Source organism: Lissotriton vulgaris, chromosome 12 (assembly GCF_964263255.1).
Source record: "Lissotriton vulgaris chromosome 12, aLisVul1.2, whole genome shotgun sequence".
NCBI lineage: Eukaryota > Metazoa > Chordata > Amphibia > Caudata > Salamandridae > Lissotriton > Lissotriton vulgaris.
Window position 1 is genome coordinate 118,388,213 of NC_141700.1, and position 20,796 is coordinate 118,409,008.

General features: G+C 43.6%; 1 protein-coding gene across 1 annotated transcript in view; it reads right to left on the reverse strand.

Moving 5' to 3' along the window:
• The window catches only part of ECM1 (extracellular matrix protein 1), a 41,596-nt gene that overhangs the window by 9,669 nt on the left and 11,131 nt on the right, over positions 1-20,796 (reverse strand). The window contains exons 2-5 of the mRNA XM_086947464.1: positions 12,815-13,006; positions 10,347-10,684; positions 7,709-8,209; positions 4,399-4,619 (exon numbers count right to left, since the gene is read on the reverse strand). Of these exons, the coding sequence (XP_086803590.1) occupies positions 4,399-4,619; positions 7,709-8,209; positions 10,347-10,684; positions 12,815-13,006 (1,252 nt within the window). The remainder of the gene's footprint in view (positions 1-4,398; positions 4,620-7,708; positions 8,210-10,346; positions 10,685-12,814; positions 13,007-20,796) is intronic.

Below are 20,796 nucleotides of genomic sequence, written 5' to 3' on the forward strand. Positions count from 1 at the left end.
TATTCAGGGATGAATCTCAAAAGCACATATCCCCCCTTATTTTTCATAGACAAATCCATTGTCCTCCCACTCCCAGGCAAACCCTCACCATGCCACCTGTCCTAGAAGTATTGTTCTCTCTTCTCCTCCCATTCCCAACTAATAACTATCTTGTCTTTCTTTTACAGCAAGCTCCCGTCATCCCATTCCTCGAGAAGCTCTCTTCACCCATCCCTACACAGCCTCCTTTCTTTTACTATTGATAGACCCCGCCTCACTCTTACCATTCTAAGACAAGCTCCAATATCATGTTCCTGAACGCGCTTCTACCCCCTCTCCTCTTGGACAAGGCACATCTCTACCCATTCGCGGGCACGCTTCCTTCCCTTCTCCATACTCTTCAGTTCCCAGACAAGATCCCTTCTTATTCCATCTTAGATTGCTCCTTTTTTCCCTTTCCATGTCAAGCTTCCTAGTCATACTATCCTAATACATTCTCCCTCCTCTTCATTCCCACACACACTTCTCTCTCGTCCCATTCTTAAACCCATCCTCCTTCCTCCCACCCCTAGACTAGCCTCCATATCATGCAGCCCCCATCGTAGCACACTGGCTAGAAAAAGAACACAAAGAATTGGAACTACGTTGGTTCATTCTGGAAAAAATAAAAGCGAACCCTGGAACTGATCCCGTGTGTTTACGAAAAAAACGGAAAGTTTTTTGGATCTTTTTCTTGAATGCTGTGGATAAAGGACTCAATGAGGAATGTCCTTGGCACCAGGCATTTCTATAAAAATGAGTTCCGTGATAACGATGCCTGACTACTTTATTCAAGAAATGTACAACAAATTGGGAGAAAAAAATTCTTTATATTTGGCAATATTCGTAAATTGGAAGTACTTTGAAACATCCTAAGGGGGGACATCTTAACAGTCATGTAAATATTTAATTCCCCTAAGATATACCAACTGGTTAAATGAATTCAAAAATGACCCTTTTCTAGATGGTGGCTATTAAGTAGTTAAAGGAACTAGGTCCTTTCTCCATCTTTACAGCTTTAGAGTAGCCGTTCTAAGATGGCCGCCATCGTTCTAACAGAGAAATCAAGTCTGTCGTCTATGTCTACTACTCTACTCAGCTGATGCATCTTTACAGCTTTAGAGTAGCCGTTCTAAGATGGCCGCCATCCTTCCAACAGAGAAATCAAGTCTGTCGTCTATGTCTACTACTCTACACAGCTGATGCCTCTCTACTATGGCGCGAAGAGTGGGCTATTTAAATGCCAACATATTCTGAATCGGCGAGAGTCCTGTCTCCCGTCTCAGTGGGTCGATGCGGCGAATCGACGGAATCCCTATTACAGCCCGATCTTCTATCCTCTAAGGTATGTGCTACTGGCCGATACCCTACCACCTAGACCTAACGTCCAAACGTGTTAAGCTATATACTTAAAACTGTCTCCCTTCTACCCTCTATCTTCTATCAGGTAGTACCGTTCACAGCTACGCACCGTCCTCATAGCGGAAAACACTGTGGCACCTTGCCTCATCTTTTACGGTGTGTATATGTTACAGACATTTTTCTACCTGATTCCGTATTATCCAGAAGATATTTGTAATTGTGTTCTCTTACAACTGGCCCTTTATCTTCCATTAGGGACCTTTTACTGATAGCAACCGGCCCACTCGAATAACTGCTAACACGGCGGATCTAGACCATTATCACCCGTGGACCTTACTTCATTTCTTTACGGTGTGTATATATGACAGACACCCCTCTACCTGACGTTGTATTAACTAGAGGATATCGGGAGTAGTGTATACTCACTATTGGTCCTTTTATCTTCTATTAAGGACCCTGTTCTGATAGTTACCTGCTTACCCGAATAGCTGGAAGTACGGCGGATCTACACCTCCACTAACTGATTACTCTTGGATCTAGTTTCCCTGTATTTCGCACCGTGATAGCCATCAGATTTAGGTAATGGAACATCTGCTTTATTTAATCTTTGGGGGTCAATCCAATAATGCGAGCCCATCTATAATTAATGTTCCCCTTTGTTTACTAAGGACCATATAGCTCTAGTACTTGGGGACAAACCAATTTCTTATTACCACTGAAGAACCATTCAAAGACCATTCAAAATCTTTGCCTGAACATAGGATCGAGTGCGGTTAATTCCTTAGTTGAAACGGATATCAAATTATGCCCCAAACCAAAAAATGGTACTTTAGTTTTGATAAATCAAATGTTTATCTAAAGCCTCATTTGACTTATAGGTCCTCTATCACAGTATCCGGTGTGAGCGGAAATAGAAACCACCACCTACTGCACATAGGACAACGGGTTTCGAGCATCTGTGTCAATATGACTAGAACTTTATAATAGGTAAAGTCTTAACTAATAGCTTGTCTTTTCTGGTGTAAACAATGGTTCGAAAAGTAAAATGGAAACTGTCAAATACCATTAGAATTTGACCTGAAAATATTGCGCATATTTACTGTTGTGTTCAAACCCCAATAATGATCAAAAAGTCATCCACATATTATGCCAACTATCCTTCGGCTAATTTTGAGATGAAATGACTTCACCATAAGGGTGGGCTTTCGATTTCTTGGTCCTCTACCAGGTTTAGTAATTGTAAAAACTTTTTCTTTCACTTGGTCAAATGTGCTATAAAATGAGTGTATGCAATATTAGGAAATATGAGAGTTGTGATAATATGTACTCGATGGGTTGCTTAGACAAGGTTATCTTTATGCCTTTCACAGATCTCACCTAACCGGGAGTCTGTCTTAGGGAGTGTTACTAGGCAGTTAGGCATTGCACAGCCACAAAAAGTCAACCATAGAGTCATTATACGAATTCCAATAATCATTGTTTATCTTTGTTAAAATGTATCAAATAGTGATAAAAGTACATGTTTGAACATGTTATGACTGTATATTTTTATGGAACTAAAAAATTAAGACATTGTTTTTTATTTCCAGATCTTCTTTCCCTCCCCTCCCAGTCAACAACCCCCAGCCCTGACGAAGGTGTGGCCCATCTGGCCTGTCACAGAAACGCGCGTCGGCTTGTGTTTCCAGAAATACGGCACACTGTTTTATATTTATTAAGAGCCGTATTAATGTCATCTGTCTGGAACAACATTCTGATTTATGCAACAGACTTATCATCTCTGTGTTGCATACGCCAGGTCGATAGGAATGCTTGTAAGAATGAAAGTTGAATGATAGAATATTAGATAGATTAATTTGGAAACTTGTGAGTATGAGAGTATGATTGAAGTATGAATTGTTACTGGGTAGGTCCCCAAGTAGGATGAATTTCTCTTATTTTTTTTATCCCTTTTTGCACCAATGTATGTTGTTTGATGCCCTTGAAAATATGCTGTGGATTTAATATGTTTTCTATTTTTGTACGATCTTTTTTACATCAAATCAAAGAGTATACAAAAAAATAAAAATATATATATACTTGCTAAATACTTGCTTTTGAGTATAATTGGATTGACTAATTTTTGTTATGTGCATTGCTAAACTCCTAGTCTAATCACCCCATATATAGCGGGATCCTATTGTTAGGACCATCACATCATTAGGCGGGGTTACGTTCTTTGTTCTATTTTCAGTTTAGCCTCCTTATCATCCCCATGGCTAAACTCACTCCTTTCATTTTTAGACAAACTTCCTTCTCAACCACTGCTTAAACATTCTCACTCCTTGCTCCATCCTAGATCAGCTTTCTTCTCATCCCATCCCTAAACTCACCTTCTCTCATCTCTTCCTTGCACGCCCCCCCCCATCTCCTCACATTCGAAGCAAGATTGCTTCTGACCCCATCCTTGGGCAGACTCTCTACTTCTCTCATGTATAGACAAGCTTTCTTATAATCTCATCCTTAAACATGTTCTCTTCTCCTCTCATTTTCGCGGTGGCGTAACAATAGCCCCCGCGGCTCTCGCGTTGCAAGGGAGCTCCAGGGAACCCCCTCTGGCACTGTGCATGGGCAGCCTGAGAGCTCCTGACTGGGTCCGGAGAGTGGGGGGGCCCCCCTCAAGTTTCGTTATTCCGCTGCATGTTCTCACTCCATTCCTAAACATACTGCCTACTGCACGTATATATGACCGCATTCTTCTAATCACATACTTACATACACCCCTTTCTCCTTTCATTCCTACACAAGCTTCCTTCTCATCCCTCCCTCAACCCTTCTTCCTACATCTGCTACTCCTACGCAAGCTTCCTTTTCACTCCTTCCTTAACCCATCTTCCTACAGCTGTTCCTCCACAAGCTTCCTTTTCACTCCTTCCTTAAACACAAGGCGTTCTCTCAATTGTAGACAAGCTTTCTTCTAATTGGATTCTTAATCACAACCACTATTGGCGTTCCTAGAAACAGGGCTCAGACACTCACTGTTTGGTCTGCAGTTTTGCGCTTCCACAGATTATGGCCAGGGCTGTAGCGTTGATAAACCCCAGGTCAATAGTCTCAAGTTGCTTGTCGTAGCCAGGATGAGGGGCCCTACTGGCGAAGCAGGCCAACTGGGCAGAGGGCTCCAATTCTTCGCAGCATTCGTAGTGCCTCGTTTTCACCTGCAGTTCTTGTCGACAGAAGTCTAGAAGCACATCTTCCCACTGGAGAGGAGAGAAAGAAAGAAATCATGTAAGCTATGTGAAAGGAAATGGGGCTTGGACTGGCTGTCGCGGTTGACCGCCTTCTGGTCATTCCAAGATGGCAGCTGCAGCATCAGGATGCAAAGTCATAGGTTTTGTATGCTCTATGATGCTATTCTCATGTAGCATATGTGAAAAGTTATATTGGAAACACAATCAACAGTGGACTGTAACTCAGTAACTAGCCAAAAGATTAAGCAATGATTTTTTTTGGTTTTTAACTTTATTCATCTTTTAGTGAAAAAGTTTTTCCTTCTTGTTTTTTCACATATTTGATGGAAAACATGAATCACATAAATATTAAAACAATTCTGTGCATTTTCGACCTGCTTTTCCTATAGCATTACTCTGTCTAATGATACTCTTTTCTTTACAATGGTAAAAATTGATCACAACGTATAATATCACCGTTGCCTTTAGGTCAACAGAATGAGTGTAGTATACTCAATCCTCTATATACGTGGTATCACTTTAGTTAGACAACATTATTCTTTTTTGGTAATTTTGAAAATGCATAAACACTAATAAGGACATTCATATATCTCATGGATAAGAATGTCCTGATTTGTGTTTATGCATTTTCACAGAATTGTTTTAATATTTATGAAAAAACAAGAAGGAAAAACACTTTTTTACTAGAAGATTAATAAAGTTTAAAAACAATAAAAGTCCTTGCTTAATTTTTTGGCTAGTTACTGAGTTGCAGTCCACTGTTGATTGTGTTTCCTATATAACTTTTCACATATGCTATGTACTCCCTGATATAGGAAAGGACATTAGGGGTACCCCTTTTTTGCACAAACAGCTATTCTCGTGTAGTACATATGCACCTGGTAGCCAGCCTTATTCTCAGGTTATCAGCAGCCGGTTAAACACATTGTCATCCCCTAGAACAGCATCCAGCTTGGAGGCAGTGTTTTATTAGAACTAGGAAAGTTAAGGTATATCAGCTTGTTACCTAGTTGCACCAATGCATATTTATAGGGTGGTAGTTACCTACGTTAAACTTAAAATAAGGCTTAGGACTCTTATTCATCAGTCGAGGAGTGATGGCTGTCCACCATACCTGGACAGCCAAACCAAAACCAGGGATGGGGCTTTAAGTAGCATTAGAACATTGGAATGTTGGGAGCTCCATTGAAAACAATGGAGTGCTCCGGGCTTATAATGGCTGGTAGAAGCCCGGAGCTCCAACATTCCAATGTTTCTTTGTTCACAGCTCTGGCTGTGAACAAAGGGTTCAGGGAGCCTGGGGGGGATGCCAATCCCCTCACGCTCCCAAACGGCTTTGTTTTCTTTCTTAGAACATTCTGTCCTCTAGTGACAGAATGTTCTAATAGCCTTATAGCCCTTCGTAGATGGGCTATGCCGCTATTAAAGTCCCTCTCCCTTGTTAAAGGCCCTCGCCTTCGGCTCGGGCCTTTAACTCTGGAGAGGACCTTTAATAGCCGGTATAGATCTCTATGTTGGCTATAAGGCTATATTAATTGAAGGCTGATAACACCCTCTTCCTTCAGGGAGCGATTGTTAGACCCGCTTTCTTAAACAGTAATCCCTGTTGTGTCAGTTAAAGATCGCTGTCCGGTCTGTGAAAATTTCACAAGTATATATTAATATCTGGTTGGTGTCCAATATTCTTGGCTTCGCTAACAAAACAAAAAAACTGGAGAAAAAAAATTGTGCTAAGTATAAAAACTATTTCAGATGTTTAACTCTATTCTATGAGCAATTCCTAATTGTGCATAGGTTGGCACATTATAGGGAAGGCATGCACTTTCTGGTTGAGTGTGGGCTTTTGAGAGTGTATTGCTGTTCGCCCCGCCCCAGTACAATATGTGGTTCCCCAGAAGAGGAATGTGTGCTTATTGGAGACAGAACACACATTAATAAATTCTACTCAATGTTAAAGTTATCTTTCAAAGTCGGAACTAAGAATTCAGCCTAAATGGTAATGTTGGCTGGCATGCTTTGCAGACCCTGAAAATATTAGGTGGTCTAGCTGGCATTAATGCCTTATGGCTTTGAAGGTTATCTACATTGATGGCCAGTGGTATTCACTATTTACAACTTCCTCCAATCGCTTTTTGTGATAAATGCAGTGCTTAATTTGTACAAGTGTTTGCAGGTGCTCAGCAGTATCACCTAATTCTTCAAACCAGAACTTTTTTATGGCGGTCTACCACATGGTGTCGCTGTCTGTTTATTTCAGCAGAGCACATTAGTTTAGTAATTCAATATGCACTAAAACATAATGGCATAGGCACTGAAATGTTGCAGCATTGGCAGGGGCAGTGGATAGTACACGCTGCAGTTGCATCCTAGGCGATACCTTTAGCGCGGGCACTTATTGTTTTAGAAATGTAGGCACTAGTTTGATGTTATGCTATAAGTGACCAGGGGCGTGCCCGGATGTGGGTCCCTTGCTTCCTGTGCCACATAATCCAAGCTATACCTCGTAACCAAAACCAGTCCTTCTGTTCACTTCCGGAGTGGGCCTTGTCTGGAAGTTCAGGTTTTTATGTATGATGAACACGTCATCATACATCTTTAAATGCTCCTTACATTACTTATTATGGTCGTATTGTGTAGCAGTGTGCCACTTCTTTTCCATTTTAAAGCATGATTCCATCAATATGTCAACATTAGTGATATCATACATGAAGTGCAGTGGTAATGTGTGTGTGAAATAACTTATGACATCATGAATCATCCATGGCGGCGGTGGGAGCTACGGTTATGTTGCCCCCGTAACGTGTTAATATTTGGTCTATTTAGGTTTTATTTGTACACACTATAGTTCCCATGTCAAAATCAACTAATCCTTGAAAAAACTTTTCTGAGAGGGAGTGAAAGATAGAGAAGGCAAATAGAAAAACTGAAATTATACATCCACGTTTTCAGTACCATTGAAGTATATATTTGTGTCTTATTTTAAATGCTGTGATTTTATGGATGTTAATTTCCTTCCTGCTTGCTGCTTAATTTTGACTGGTGTCAATTGCTCAGGATAATGTTATAGTAAGCACTCCAACCACCACGCCCACACTTACCACTGCATGGGCACAGGTGATGTTGTCATTTTGGCAGCAATTCTTGAGCTCGTTCTCCATGCGGTTGATCGTTTTGATTTGCCGCTGCAGCCATCCGTACCCAGTCTGGGGGTAGTCCTTGGTGGTGTACTGGGGTCGGAACTTCCTGAGCCGGCAGATGTTCTGGATGCAGCTATCCGAGGGTTCTCCTGGAGGGAAGGACAGCTTGGGCACCTTCACCCTACGGCCCCTTCCAGGTTTTGCTTTGCGGCACTGGCCGGATGCAGAGGCCTGGTCTTCAGAGCAAGGGCTGAGGGATCGGGGGTTGGCTTGCTCCGGGACATCGACACTCTCCCCTTCCAAAGGTTCAGGTGGACTGGCAATCGTAGACTCATAGCCAGAGTCAGGAGCCTCTTTCGCAAAGCAGGCCTCTCTCGCCGACCCTCTCCGTTTACAGCACTGGTGGTGCCTGGTCTTCACAGAAAACTCATCTTCACAGTACTGGTCCAGGCCATTCTTCCACTAAACATCATATAAGGGAGACACAAAGATAGAAAAATCTATTAATAATGCAAGCCAAACAGGGAACAGCAGCAAGAGAGGGAAAGGTGGTAGGTGAGATCAGAATCAATAGGCAAGTGCCACTAAAAGACAGCTGGGACCTGCTGGGGGCCAGTCACATGTTAGGCACACCTCTGAAAGGTCAATAGGCCTGAGGTAGAGTCTGTCACATGACATGGACACCTGCCATGTGATCAACCAGGCCCCAGTCCTACTTATTGGTTCCCATGCAAGTGCCATGCAACACTCTAGACCTTCTTTAGTTCCAGAGGTTGGTCTGGCACAACAGAAAGGATGAATCTAGTCCATGAAATAATTGTGCAACGTGTGCATGGCTGAGGAAGCTTCAGAATTCACACCCAATCATAATTGATGACAATTCCTCTGTTCTCACAAGGAGCCAATGAGCATCCGCCACTTACTGAACAAAGCAGATGAGTTCTCACCAGCTTCAGGAGACAGATGGGAAGGGTCCATGTCCTGCAGACTTTCAATAATCATTGGGCAACCCCCAAAAAAGAAAACCCAAATAAACCCACCATCCCTCAAAATCCTGCTATAGAAGGGTAAAGCAATTAAAGTCCAATCACCACAGATCAGTACTCTGTAGCTATGGTAAGGCTTGGTCTAGATCTTTCAGAGTTTGCTCATTTCCTAACAATCATTTGGGGAGTACTAGTAATGGAACAGATTCCCTTGGGGGCATACGAGAGCTTTATAACAACATTTAACATAACATTCACTGCTCTCTACCGTCTTTGGCAGGTAATCTGTTGTGTATCCTGGGAAAATGAATATAAAAGTGGCTCCAATGTGGATTTAAATGAAATATGCGTATCTGAAAAAGCAGTCGCTTCATGGCCCAGATATTTCATAAACAAAGACACCACAATGAGATCGGTTGGGGCTCTGGATTTTTACACGTCACTAGAGTAGCCTTGGCCGCTCACAATGACACATGGACCACTCCTTGTGTCTGGTGTTGCAGGCTGCATGACGGTGGACCTCGCCCATATCTTCTCGAGTACGCCTCCCCTCCTGGACTCTGCCGCTCCCGGAGAGTCAAGTTCCCCAAGGTAGTAACTTGGTTACCCAATTTACAATAATATCAGTTATCCAAGGTTATCTCATAGGTAAACAGTAGTACCCACAAAGGACTGTTGTTTAGAATGTCTGGACTGCCATGCAACTCAGAAATGGCTTAATACTACTTCCTGCGCAAAGCCTCTGATCTTTACCACAACCCCAATGGTAAGACTATGACATACTGTCCTACTCTGCACCATGACACACTCAAGTCAGAGAGAAGAGTCTACATTGTGCTCTATCACAGCAAGTGTGCGGCTCCAAGTGTAGGCACAAATCTGTGCCTTAACTGGGGACAACGCACTAATAAAAGACAGACCCGCTGTCTGAAGCCGGCGGACGCACCTGGTCGGCATTTCTAAAACTGAAACAGAGTTCCCCCTGAAGGCGGCTGCAGTAAGTGCTTACACACACCTTCAGTGTGATGCCTTGGAGGTCCCTGGGACATTATTTTCTCCTTTACATAGGGCATCCTTGGGGTCATCTGGTATACACACGGATTGCGAACCACATAGAGATGGCAGAGAATCAGTGCACCCCCTGACAGCCACTTTGCCTCTGTGCCCACGTCTGTAATATAACATTGTGCAGAGACAAAGTGTTCCATCATTTGGAAGGGGCTATACCCCCTTCAATGGAGGAAGAGCTCTTGTGATGGCTTGGTACAAAATGTGACCTACATCTGCAGCCCCTTCAATTATACCAAAGTGTCTCAGGGGCACACAAAGTGAGCACAAATACCCGTTGTTGAGGGCATTTTTTATAATTTGGCCCGTGGTGGGCAATCACTAATAACCAACTAGCCACATCCGAGTCTGGCTGCATAAATATTCTCTGCGTACACAGCGGACAAGAACTCGCCACTCTGCAGATGGATCTCATTACCAGAGTAGGACATGTCTACTCATCACTTCCTTCCTACAACAGAATCTGAGGACATAAACACTTACAACTCCCTGGACGAAGCTAACAAACTCTACCCACTTCCCAAACATAGCTGACATCCACTCACCACTTTCTGAGCACAGCTGAGCCGATCCTCCTGGTAGCAGCATTGGCTGAAGCCCTCCTCGATATTGGTGATCGCATCGCCCTGGCGGCTAAGATGGCTGAACCCCGTCTGCGGCAGGTTGTGAGGACCATAGTCGGGCCGCACCCTCGCTTCCAGGCAGATATTCGCAATGTTGTCCTTGCTGGGCTTGCCCGGAGGGAAATCTGGTAGGTTGCCTCTCATCGGGGGAAATATGTCGGCCGTCGGGCAGGAGTCCTGATCCTCACATTTCGGGGTGGGTTTACGGCCTCTTGGAGAAAACACAGGCTCGCCCATCATAAGGAGGGGAGGGGGTTCAACTAAATAGGAACAAAACACAGGTAATAATGTAGGTTAGTAAATTATCTACTATATGCGCAGATAACAATAAATAGCACAGTCTAGAAATTTGTGTATTAAAGGCTAACCACTCAAATCGACAACATTAAATACCTATCGAAATCACCAAAGCCGTACATCGATATCAAGTTGTAAACTCAAACCTTGCCTACTAAAACATGTGAACCGTCATGTACGACAGGTGTGGTAATGACTCTCTCACTACCTTAAAGCAGAAAAGTCAACGGGCAGTGGTCAGCAAGCAATATAAATTCACCCAACCTCAAACCTAGCTTTAATCCGAAACATAAAACCAACCATACCTTAATGCACAATACTAATCATAGCTATATCCTTTACGCTAGCCCTGATCATTACCACAAGTTGAACTCTACTGCTGTGACCAAATCATAGATCTAATTTTAATCAGTGACACACCCAAAAGGCCATGAATCTCTCCTATTATTGGTGTCTGGCCTGCACACTTCTATTGCATTAAAATAAAAAGACATTTCCTTTAAGGCTGAAACATATTCTCCTTTTGAAAGTAATGATCTTTGACAAGGCTAGCTCATCCTTAATGATCAGTTCTAGTTGTCCGGGTCAAGAAGCCACATTTGTGGGGGAAATCGTTCATAACACCAAACTACTTCTATACCATTACAGAGAGTAAACATTATTCTTAATTCTATCCTTAATCCATTAACTTGGCATTACTAGCAATAATAGCTCATGGTTGGGCAGTCATGCTATTTTCTTAATGTCAACAGTTAGCCTAAGACCTAGTGACAGTCCTTCTTAATCCTAAAACTAACACTAACTGTTTTCACAGGAGCTAATTAGTAACATCTTCCAAGTTTCTAAGATACTCTAAAACAGACCTCAAGGCTTGGACACACAAACGTGATTAACCAGGCTAGATTGAACCACAAACCCCATGGTGGCAGGACCATCCGGGTACTGGGATCCAGCGCAGGAAGACCCATTGCTCAGATATGAGAAATGAATCAAATATGGCAATTATTTCATGGAAAGCTGAAAGTGAATCCCTTCAAGAAGCTTTCACAGCTCATCTCTAAACCTTTGGGATAGCAAACTCCACCCCTCAAAAAAGACACAATGGCTCTTTAAAATTCCAACACAACTGGTAAAACCTTGCCTGGGATCCAGGAGTCCACAAGGCTTCGGGTCCCAGGCCCCAGGAAGAGACTGGTTTAGTCATAAACTGCCTTCAACAGAGACACCTGCACCAAGAAGAGGCTGTTTGTCACAAGCCGCCACATTACAACACAAATAAATACCTTTTACTTTAAACCATAACTCTGTAACCCTAAGTTAGCTAGCAGCAATCACTTTCACCTCAAGGTATGGCACCATAATATCGAAGCCTAAGTATTGCCCAAAAAAAAAGTGTCTTTAATATTATTAATAAAAAGATTTCCCATTTTGCATTTAATAGGAACTCTATACTTAATGGAGAGATACTTTTGTAAACAATATTTAAGTGGCAATAGTTATGTCAGATGAAGTGTTTGTTATCGATATTGTGGCATGCAACCCAAGGTCAACTTTTCTCTCTGAGCACAACTAGTAACCTCTGTTCTTAATTCTAAAACATGACCCAGGAGATACCCAACAGGGCCTCTTCCCAACCCTGCCCCATCCGCAGAATCTGTCTGAGTTGGATGAGCAGAGAGGATCCACCAACAACAAGACCGTCAGGCATAGACTTCAATTTACCTGAAGGCCAAGAGGTAGCAGAAGTCTCATCAAGCATCTTCTGACCACCAGTGACATCACAGGGTTGACCTCATGTGCCACCCTCAGCATCTTAGCGGAGTTCTATTGGTGCTATGATGCTGGATGAAGGACAGCTAAGATCTTTCTTTGGGAATTTAGGGCACTGCATTTTTCTATAGCTGCCCTTCTCGCCATGGTCGGTAGAACATGGGTAGAGAACGTGCCGAAAGTACCAACGTTTTGGGGGAGTGGTAGAAGCTACTCCCGGCTACCCTTTTCGCCCATGCCCCTAGTGAGTATATCGTGAAACAAAGAAGTGATCTCATCTCAATATTCCCTGGTCCCAAGAAGCAAGGAGAAACGATACATACCTTCTTTCTGAAGAATGTCGTACGGAAGGTCTGGGACCTCCTCCTGCTGGTGCATGATCTCCTCCTGAGCCACGAACGTCTGCTCGTGCGCCGTATCCTCATGGTGCACCAGCTCCTGCTGGTATGTGATCTCCTGCTGAGGTACAAATCCCCTTCTTAACTCAGTTACATCGAGGTCAGGGTACCGGATACCTGGAAAGAAGAAATTAGATTGGGGTTGGCATAAAGAACTAGATTTGGCAAAAATGTGAAAGTATTGGTGGTTAATTATTTCTAACAGAAAAGTGCAGGACTATAATTATAGTGCCCCCCCAAGAATGGGTTAGGTGGCATCCCAGCAACGGGTGAAGGAGCTATCGTTGTGCAGGTAGGGCTTCCAGCCACTTGTCCCCATGTCACAAGGAACACACATTCCTTTCCAGGGCTTTCACTTAACTTAGTGCGTCCTGGAAGCTGTAGTCTTGGTTCATCACAACTGGACGGACAAGCCCAAAAGAAATGAAAGTAAAACCCAGGTTGGGATATGTAGTCCCAATCTATATTGAGTAAGTGAAAGCACAAAGACTACAAATTATTTATAGATTTGAGTGTCAAGTTGTTCTGTGTCATTAATCTGATTTTTTTTAATTTCAAAATTGTCTTACTTCCTCAGTATTATCTTCCATTGTATTACTTCAATTTCTCTTTGTCCCAAATATTTTTCTCTGCCCGTGTTGTTTTTTCGATTCCCCGTATTCATTGTTTCCTCTTACCACTTTTCCTTTTTTTTTAATTTCTCTAACTGTTCACTGGCATTTTTTTGTTTGCTTTTTTATGTTTTCCCTTTGTTTATTTTCTCCTCCTTAAGAGAGAGTTGGATGTCCTCATGCCACTGCTTTCGCTCACCCATCCTCTTGCCTTCGTCCTATTCTGCACAGTCTGCCCCTAACAGAGTGTTCTTTTCGAAAGGTTAAAGTAATAAGACTTTTCGATTCGTAATTTTATTTTTATTAAAGTTTGAAAACTGCTGCATTCGAAGTGCTATATTTCAAAGTGAAGAAGACGTAGTGTTAACATAATACCGACGTTGGCGGTGATCTCATAGCGGAAGTGTGCCCAGTGCAAAATGATGGGCAAAACAGGGTGGACACTTGCACTGGTCAAGTGATAATACTACAGATGTCCCAGCACTGCAGAGAGCCCTCATAGGTCAGTTTGGGTACCCTTGGTTGGGGAGCTTTTTGTGAGTCAGGGTAGAATGATGCTACATGCCGGTAAAAAAAAAGAAAAAGGACATTGAACTTTACTACCAAAGACTGGATAACTCATGTAAGACCAGCAACGTGTAAATGAGAGGCTAGGGCCCACCTGCCTGGGACTGGAGTTGGAATAGTAAATTAAACTATTCACTATCCAGCACCCATCAACACTATGCGTTGTAACAGCATGCGTTGTAAAACTTGCGATGTAAAGGCATGCGTAGTAAAAGCATGCGATGTAATGTCATACAACCCACCCAGCAGACAGGCCCCTTTTATCGGTTTCTAGATCCGGCAGCCGATCAAACAGAAGAGTTTGGACTTCTGACCACAACACTCAAGAAAAAACAACTCTAAAAACAAATGTTTATGTCAATGTTCACTATGGGGACGGTGTTTCTTGGGACCCCCCCCCCCCTTTAATATTTTCAAATGGGTTACCACCTTCTTGGAGTTGTGTGTGAAATATTAATATATAGTGACCGGATTCCAGTCACAAAACATGAATAAATCCCATTAAGATTAACTATTTGGAAGGGGTGCCACATACATGCCCCTTCAAAATAGCGATTTGGTATGTACTAGCACCCCAAATTGAGATTTGAAAACATATCTAATCGCAATTTGGGTTTTGTACACACCAAAAGGTCATTTTATAGTTCTTTTTGAGACTGGGAACCCTTGCAACAGCAAAATCCCTTCATACATCTGGCCCCTCGTGCAGTGTTCACTGGTGCAGGGTAGAATGACGCAGTGACAGTTCACTGCAGTAGCCAATGCAACCGACAAAGGCAGCAGTGGGCGATCGAACTGAAGACTGCAGTGAGGTGCCCACTTAGTTGGGCCAGACAGTCAAAAACTGCAGTGGTCCATCCTGCCAACAATGGCTTTGCAGCGGAAGACTGCGGCCAAAAGCAGGACCGGACAGGCCGCAGCGGGATTCTGGTGTTTCCCCAGGAGGCTGGAAGGGTAGGGGGTGATTTTTGCAGCGGTGGGGGCTGTTTTTGTTACTGGAGTCGGTTTTGCAGCGGTGCTGCTATATCGGGTCCAAGTAACAAAAGCAGCAGGGTGGCTGGTCCATCAACATTGCCAGGGCTGCTTTGGGTTCCCAGTCCGGCCCTGGCAAGAGTTGGTGGTTCACCGGACCAGGGGCGGCTCTAGGCTCATGGCGGCCCTGGGCAGGGAACGTAGGTGGGGGGCCCCGGAAGAGGGGATCCAGTTGGGGCGGAGCCCCCCGGAGCTCAGGAAGGGAGTCAGGGTGTTTGGAAGTGGAACAGAGCCGGAGGCCGCCAAATCCCTGCCACTGGGGCCGCCACGCAAATATGTATCCATCCTCAGAGGATTATTATATTAAGGATATATATTGGCGTGGCGGCCCCTGGGGTTTGGCGGCCCTGTTCAGGTGCACAACTTGCACATGCCTAAGACCGGCCCTGACCGGACCATGCCACCATACACTGTATTCCAAACCGCAGAGCCTGCAGTGCAAAGGACTGATCCACAGAAAAACTGGGGGGAAAAAAGTAGTGCAGGGAATTTGGGGTGCATTTGAACACTGTCGTGCATATAGATGTAAGTTGAAGAGTGTAGTGTGTGGAAAGCTAAGCAGGAAGCCTGCGGTGCAGTGAATTCTCCCACAAAACACTGCACCGTGCAGCACAGTCAAAAACACCGTGGAAACCTACAGTGCAGTGCACGCAGTGTAAGTCTGCAGTGCAGGGCTCTGATGGGCTGCTATCCCCCCTGCTTGTGTGCAGATTTTCTTGAGTGCACACACTGGGCTGAGCCCTGCATATTTTTTTCCCATGGACAAGTTCAAACGCACCCAGGCGGGGTGAGTCACCACCACAAGACAAGCTTTTAACAAAACAAACAGGGTTCAGATAAAGAGGCAGTGTGTACCTAACGGTGGACACAGCAGTGTGTGTCTAGCTGTCAGGCGTACACTTCACAGTGTTTAAGTCATGATGAAACATATCAAAAACTATTGTACGTTATTTCATCTAAGTATGCACGCCTCTGTGTAAACAGGCATCTCGTATGAGGCATCAAACTTTGTATCGATACCTCACAAGGCAATCGTCAAAGGGCAATATTATCATGAGACGACGTTAAAATGATCGCCGCTTTAGCGGCAGGAAACTGCAGCTGAAGCGGTGATAATGGGCTTGATAATATGCCCTTGTGAATTCCCATAGAAGCCCATGTTCTGGTGTGAACATGGGCTTCTATTGGAATTCTCCAGGGCATATTATCAAGCCCATTATCGCTGCTTTAGCGGCAGTTTCCTGGCGCTAAAGCGGCGATCATTTTAACGCCTTTCTTGATAATATGCCCCAAAGTGCGCTCCACAGCTCGGCCACACAGCTCCCGGCAAATATTACCTGTGGGCAGGGCCGTCTTAACGCACGAGCACGCTGAGCAGTTGCCCGGGGGCCCAACGAGCATAGTGGCCCCATGCAGACCAGAATTTAACACTAATTTTCCGTTAAACATTTTTATTCCTGTGAGTGGTTGTGCAGGCAGAACCCAATTCACTGCTTTTCCCGGGGGCCTATAATGCCTGTGGGCAGGGCTGGAAACAGTGGGAGACAGGCATTTCTTGGAGCTGAACCAAACATTGGAAATCATTACACCAGATCAGACCTGCAGAGAGCAGTTTTGACTCTTTCCAGGAGGGGTTGTGGCGATCGCACACACCCAGATTTTAGGTCTGTCGGACACAGCTGCTGTCTCTTGACCTGTTGTTACCAATGCTACAAAATATACACAGAGTGGTCTTTATGGCCCCCACCCAGAGGCGCATTCACTCTCACGCGGCTGGACAGGTCTTTTGGGGCACCAGGCATTTTCCTGGTGGGTTGGTGACTTTGCAGACCGGCTCTGAAAGCCCTGGGCCACTCCTGGTGCCTCTGTCACTTTCCCCAGATTTCCGAGGTTAATTGCAGCAGCCATGGGGGATACTTTGAGGGAGAAAAAGAGGGAGGGAAGAGGAGCGAAAGCATTCAGCGAGGGAGGAGAGAAGGAGACAGAGAGAATAGATGGAAAGAGAGAGATAGCACGAGAAGACGAAGGGCGTGGCTGGTTTGAGCATTTTTGCATTTGACTACCCATTTTTAAGGTGACTTCCTGCTTGGAAGAGTTAAACCAGACAAGGGAATGACCAGAAGGTTTGATTGCTGAAATGTTACGGTCCGCGTACCGAAATGCTAGGTTGAATTCTTTTGTGCCACCATCAGTAGGTACCACAGTGCCCCAAAATGTATTAGATCGACCCTCACTGCCAGGGGACTGGATAATACATTTTCCATTTGCCTGGATAACAAATATCCATTCACAAGTCCTGCTGAAAGCTTTCATACTTAAAGTGTGACCGGAACATAGCGGCCATTTTGCTTAGCGTAGCCACGTCCATTTTGTTACTGGTAAGTGTAAGAAAAACATATTTTGGACAACACTCTTTTTTTAGGTCTTGAACACACGTCAAATTCAGTTGAGGTGCAAATCTTTAAGGCGTCCTGGGGACGAGCTCTGTGTACATACTTATCAGCTGCTTCCAGAGACAGTGACTTCCTCTTCGGTTTTAAGTGACTTTAATAGCAACTTGCCTATATTTGTAACCCTGTGGTCTGCCAGTGTCATCCTGTTTACACCACACAGCATCACTACTGTGTCACCATAACAGACCTCCAGAAAGATTACATGGAACTCTTCTTAGCGTGGTCTCCTTGCGATCCAGTTTGAGGTGTATCCAAAACCCCTTCTATGCCCAATGCTGCCTGGGAAATGCTTGAGTCGGTGGAGATTATAATAATAATAATTTTTATTTGTAAAGCGTAAACATATCACCCCTTATTGTTTCAAGGCGCTGGCGGCTGTCCGGAAGATTGAGTGAGCTGTTACCCAGAGTCACATGATGCTGAGCTGGTGCAAGGGATCGAACCATGAGCCCCGCACCTTGCGGAGTCAGCCGCTCTGGTCGCTGTGCCACACCTCTCCCTCTAAAGAGATTGGTTGTAGTCACAGATCACCCGAGGCGTGTAAGGCAAGCTGCGAAGTAAATGGTGTGCGGAGATACTATAGAGTGTCCTTAGTGGGTGAAAAAAGCTTGTGAACTAAACTAGAATAAGAAAGGCTCCTGATCTATATAATTGATGTGTATTCGACAGCGCGACAATATAGCCACTGACGTACATGGACTTGTAGTTGTGTGTCACTGGCAAGTGTGTAAAGTTTGCGCACAATGGTGTCACTTTGGCACGGAGAAGGGAATCCATTTCTTCTCCGTGTTGTCCAAGTTTCAGATGTACAGAAGAATCTCTCCTTTCTGTGAGAGCCTGTATTGTCAGGGATCCAGCTCTATCCAACGGCCTAAGGAGAGGTGGCTACATGTCCTTGGTACATAAGCTAATTTCTTGGAATTATTTCTAGTGTGATACGGGTCACTTAATCTATCCGCAAAACATATGCAAACAAAACAGACTACCCTGTCTACCAAAACTATTGGTCCACCTTCCTAATGTAAGTAGCGCAAACCATCAGCTTTCCACCGGAAGTGCCCCGCTGGCTTTATGGATGGAAATCTGACTACCCTGACAGCCTGCGGAAGTCCTAGCCGTCAGAGTAAAGGCATCTCACCACCCCCTATTTAGGCTGACAATATGATGGGAACTTTTTTTGTGTCCATCACAGTCGGAGAAAACCTGTCGGAGATGAATGGAAACATTAGCATAATGTCCACCACACCCAGTGGGGAAATAAAACGCTGGGTGTAAGGGTCATTAATAAATACATACCTATTCAGTGGAAAAAACAAAGGTTACAGGGGCGTTCTAGTTAGGTTTACATTTTACCCACACAAAACCATAGAAATTCAGCTGTTATAGTTATGTTAAGAAACTCAAACTCATGGCCTAAAGTTACTCAACAGCACAAGTTATGGTTTTTTCAGATAAGTAGAACTATGAATGCTAAATTTCTATGGTTTTTTTGTGGTTAAAATGTGAACCTAACTAAAAACGTCCCCGTAACCTTTGTTTTTTTTCAGTGAATTGGTTTGGTTTTTTAACGTAAAGTAATATATAATTGGATTTGTGTATACCCGCGGGTCCACAGAGGATCTGTGTCCCTAGATATACCAAGGTTTACTTCTTTAATAACCCCAAACTACTTAACAGATTTACACTAAATTACAAAAAGGGTTCTTTCTGGACCAAGAGCTAGCCTTCTGCCAAATTTGGTGTAAATCTGTTCAGCCTGTAGCCACGTCCAAAAACTTGCAAAATCCCAATATACATTGAATGGGGAAACATCGTTTTGGCACCTCATGTTTCTTTGCCCCCGCTTGGCAAATCATCCCAAAACTTTCAATGCAGAACTAGGCAAAGAAAGCCACTTTTTTTTGGAACATTTCTGGAAGATTTGTTAAAGGGAGCTAAAGTTAATAGCAAAACAAAAAACGCTTGTCTATGGGAAAAGTTGATCCTAACTATAACTACCTACTGGTGGCTAGTAGGTAACATAATACACATATATATTATTTTTAATTTTATTTTTTTAGAAACTCCTTCTTTGAGTGTTTCTTTTTGAAAAACAAAAAAGTTGGTGGATAGCCGTCAAAATCGATGACCGCCATCCACCAAACGTTTGGTAACTTCAAAGGAAACGCAGTGACAGCGATTCCTCTAAAGGTACAGAGCTGACTGCTGGCCTAGCAGTGATCTCTAAATATGGTGATCCTCCGTCTCTAAAAATGACGGGCATAATGTCCCTACCACCCTTACGGACAGAGTAATTGCCACTATATTCTAAATGAGGCCCAACTCCGCTGCACGCTGAGTTCGTAAAATATATGTAGCCGCTGACAGTCATGTAATTGGGTAATTGGAAAGTAGACAAGTGTAATGGGAGAGGGAATTTAAGTACAAAGTGAGCAGTGCTAGCTGAGTTGAAACAGCTCATTTAGATGCAGGTACAGTTGCAACATGGGTTTTTTCCACCAGCCTAGCATGTATTTTTATCTCCTGGTCAGTAAAAATAAATAAATGAAAAAGCTGTGAAAACCTTTTTTTAAAGTAAACCTAAAATAGCACACACGTGAAGAACTCACTTAAATATTTGAGAGCCATCTAAATAATATCTAAATGAGTATTAAAAACAAATAGGGTCACAAACTGTACGATACAAAATAATTTTATGGATTTCACTCCATTTTTCACCTATGAGCACTGGGATCTTCCAGTAAAGCGGAGTCCAAACAGCTCTTATTTTTTCTGAGAAAAGTGGCAACCCTAGATGCAAGCTGGGAAGAAACCAGAACCGAGCTTTGCTCTGGCTGCCACCACACTCAATGTCCTCATGACACAACAGGCCTAGTTTGACGGGGGTCGAATGGTGGCAAAGTATTTTCAAAACACTGTAAATACCATTACGAAGGGGAGCGGTCCCTACTGGATATGGTAAATACTTCCTATTACGTATTTTTCTCTTGCAAATTGATTACAACATGCAGGATCGTTATATTGTTTTCTGACCCACATAATTTTGCATGTTTTGCCTTTTTTGAGCTGTTACCTGGTTTGACCAGCTGCAAGCTGTCAGGGAGGAACAGTGAATGCATTAACTGCAGCATAGCTCTGAATACCTGTGCAAATGTGGATGTGCAAAGGGATGGAAATTTGAACCCTAGATTCTAATAGTGGCCAGTGTTTCTAGTCCTGGGTTTTTACTTGACAAAATAGTGTG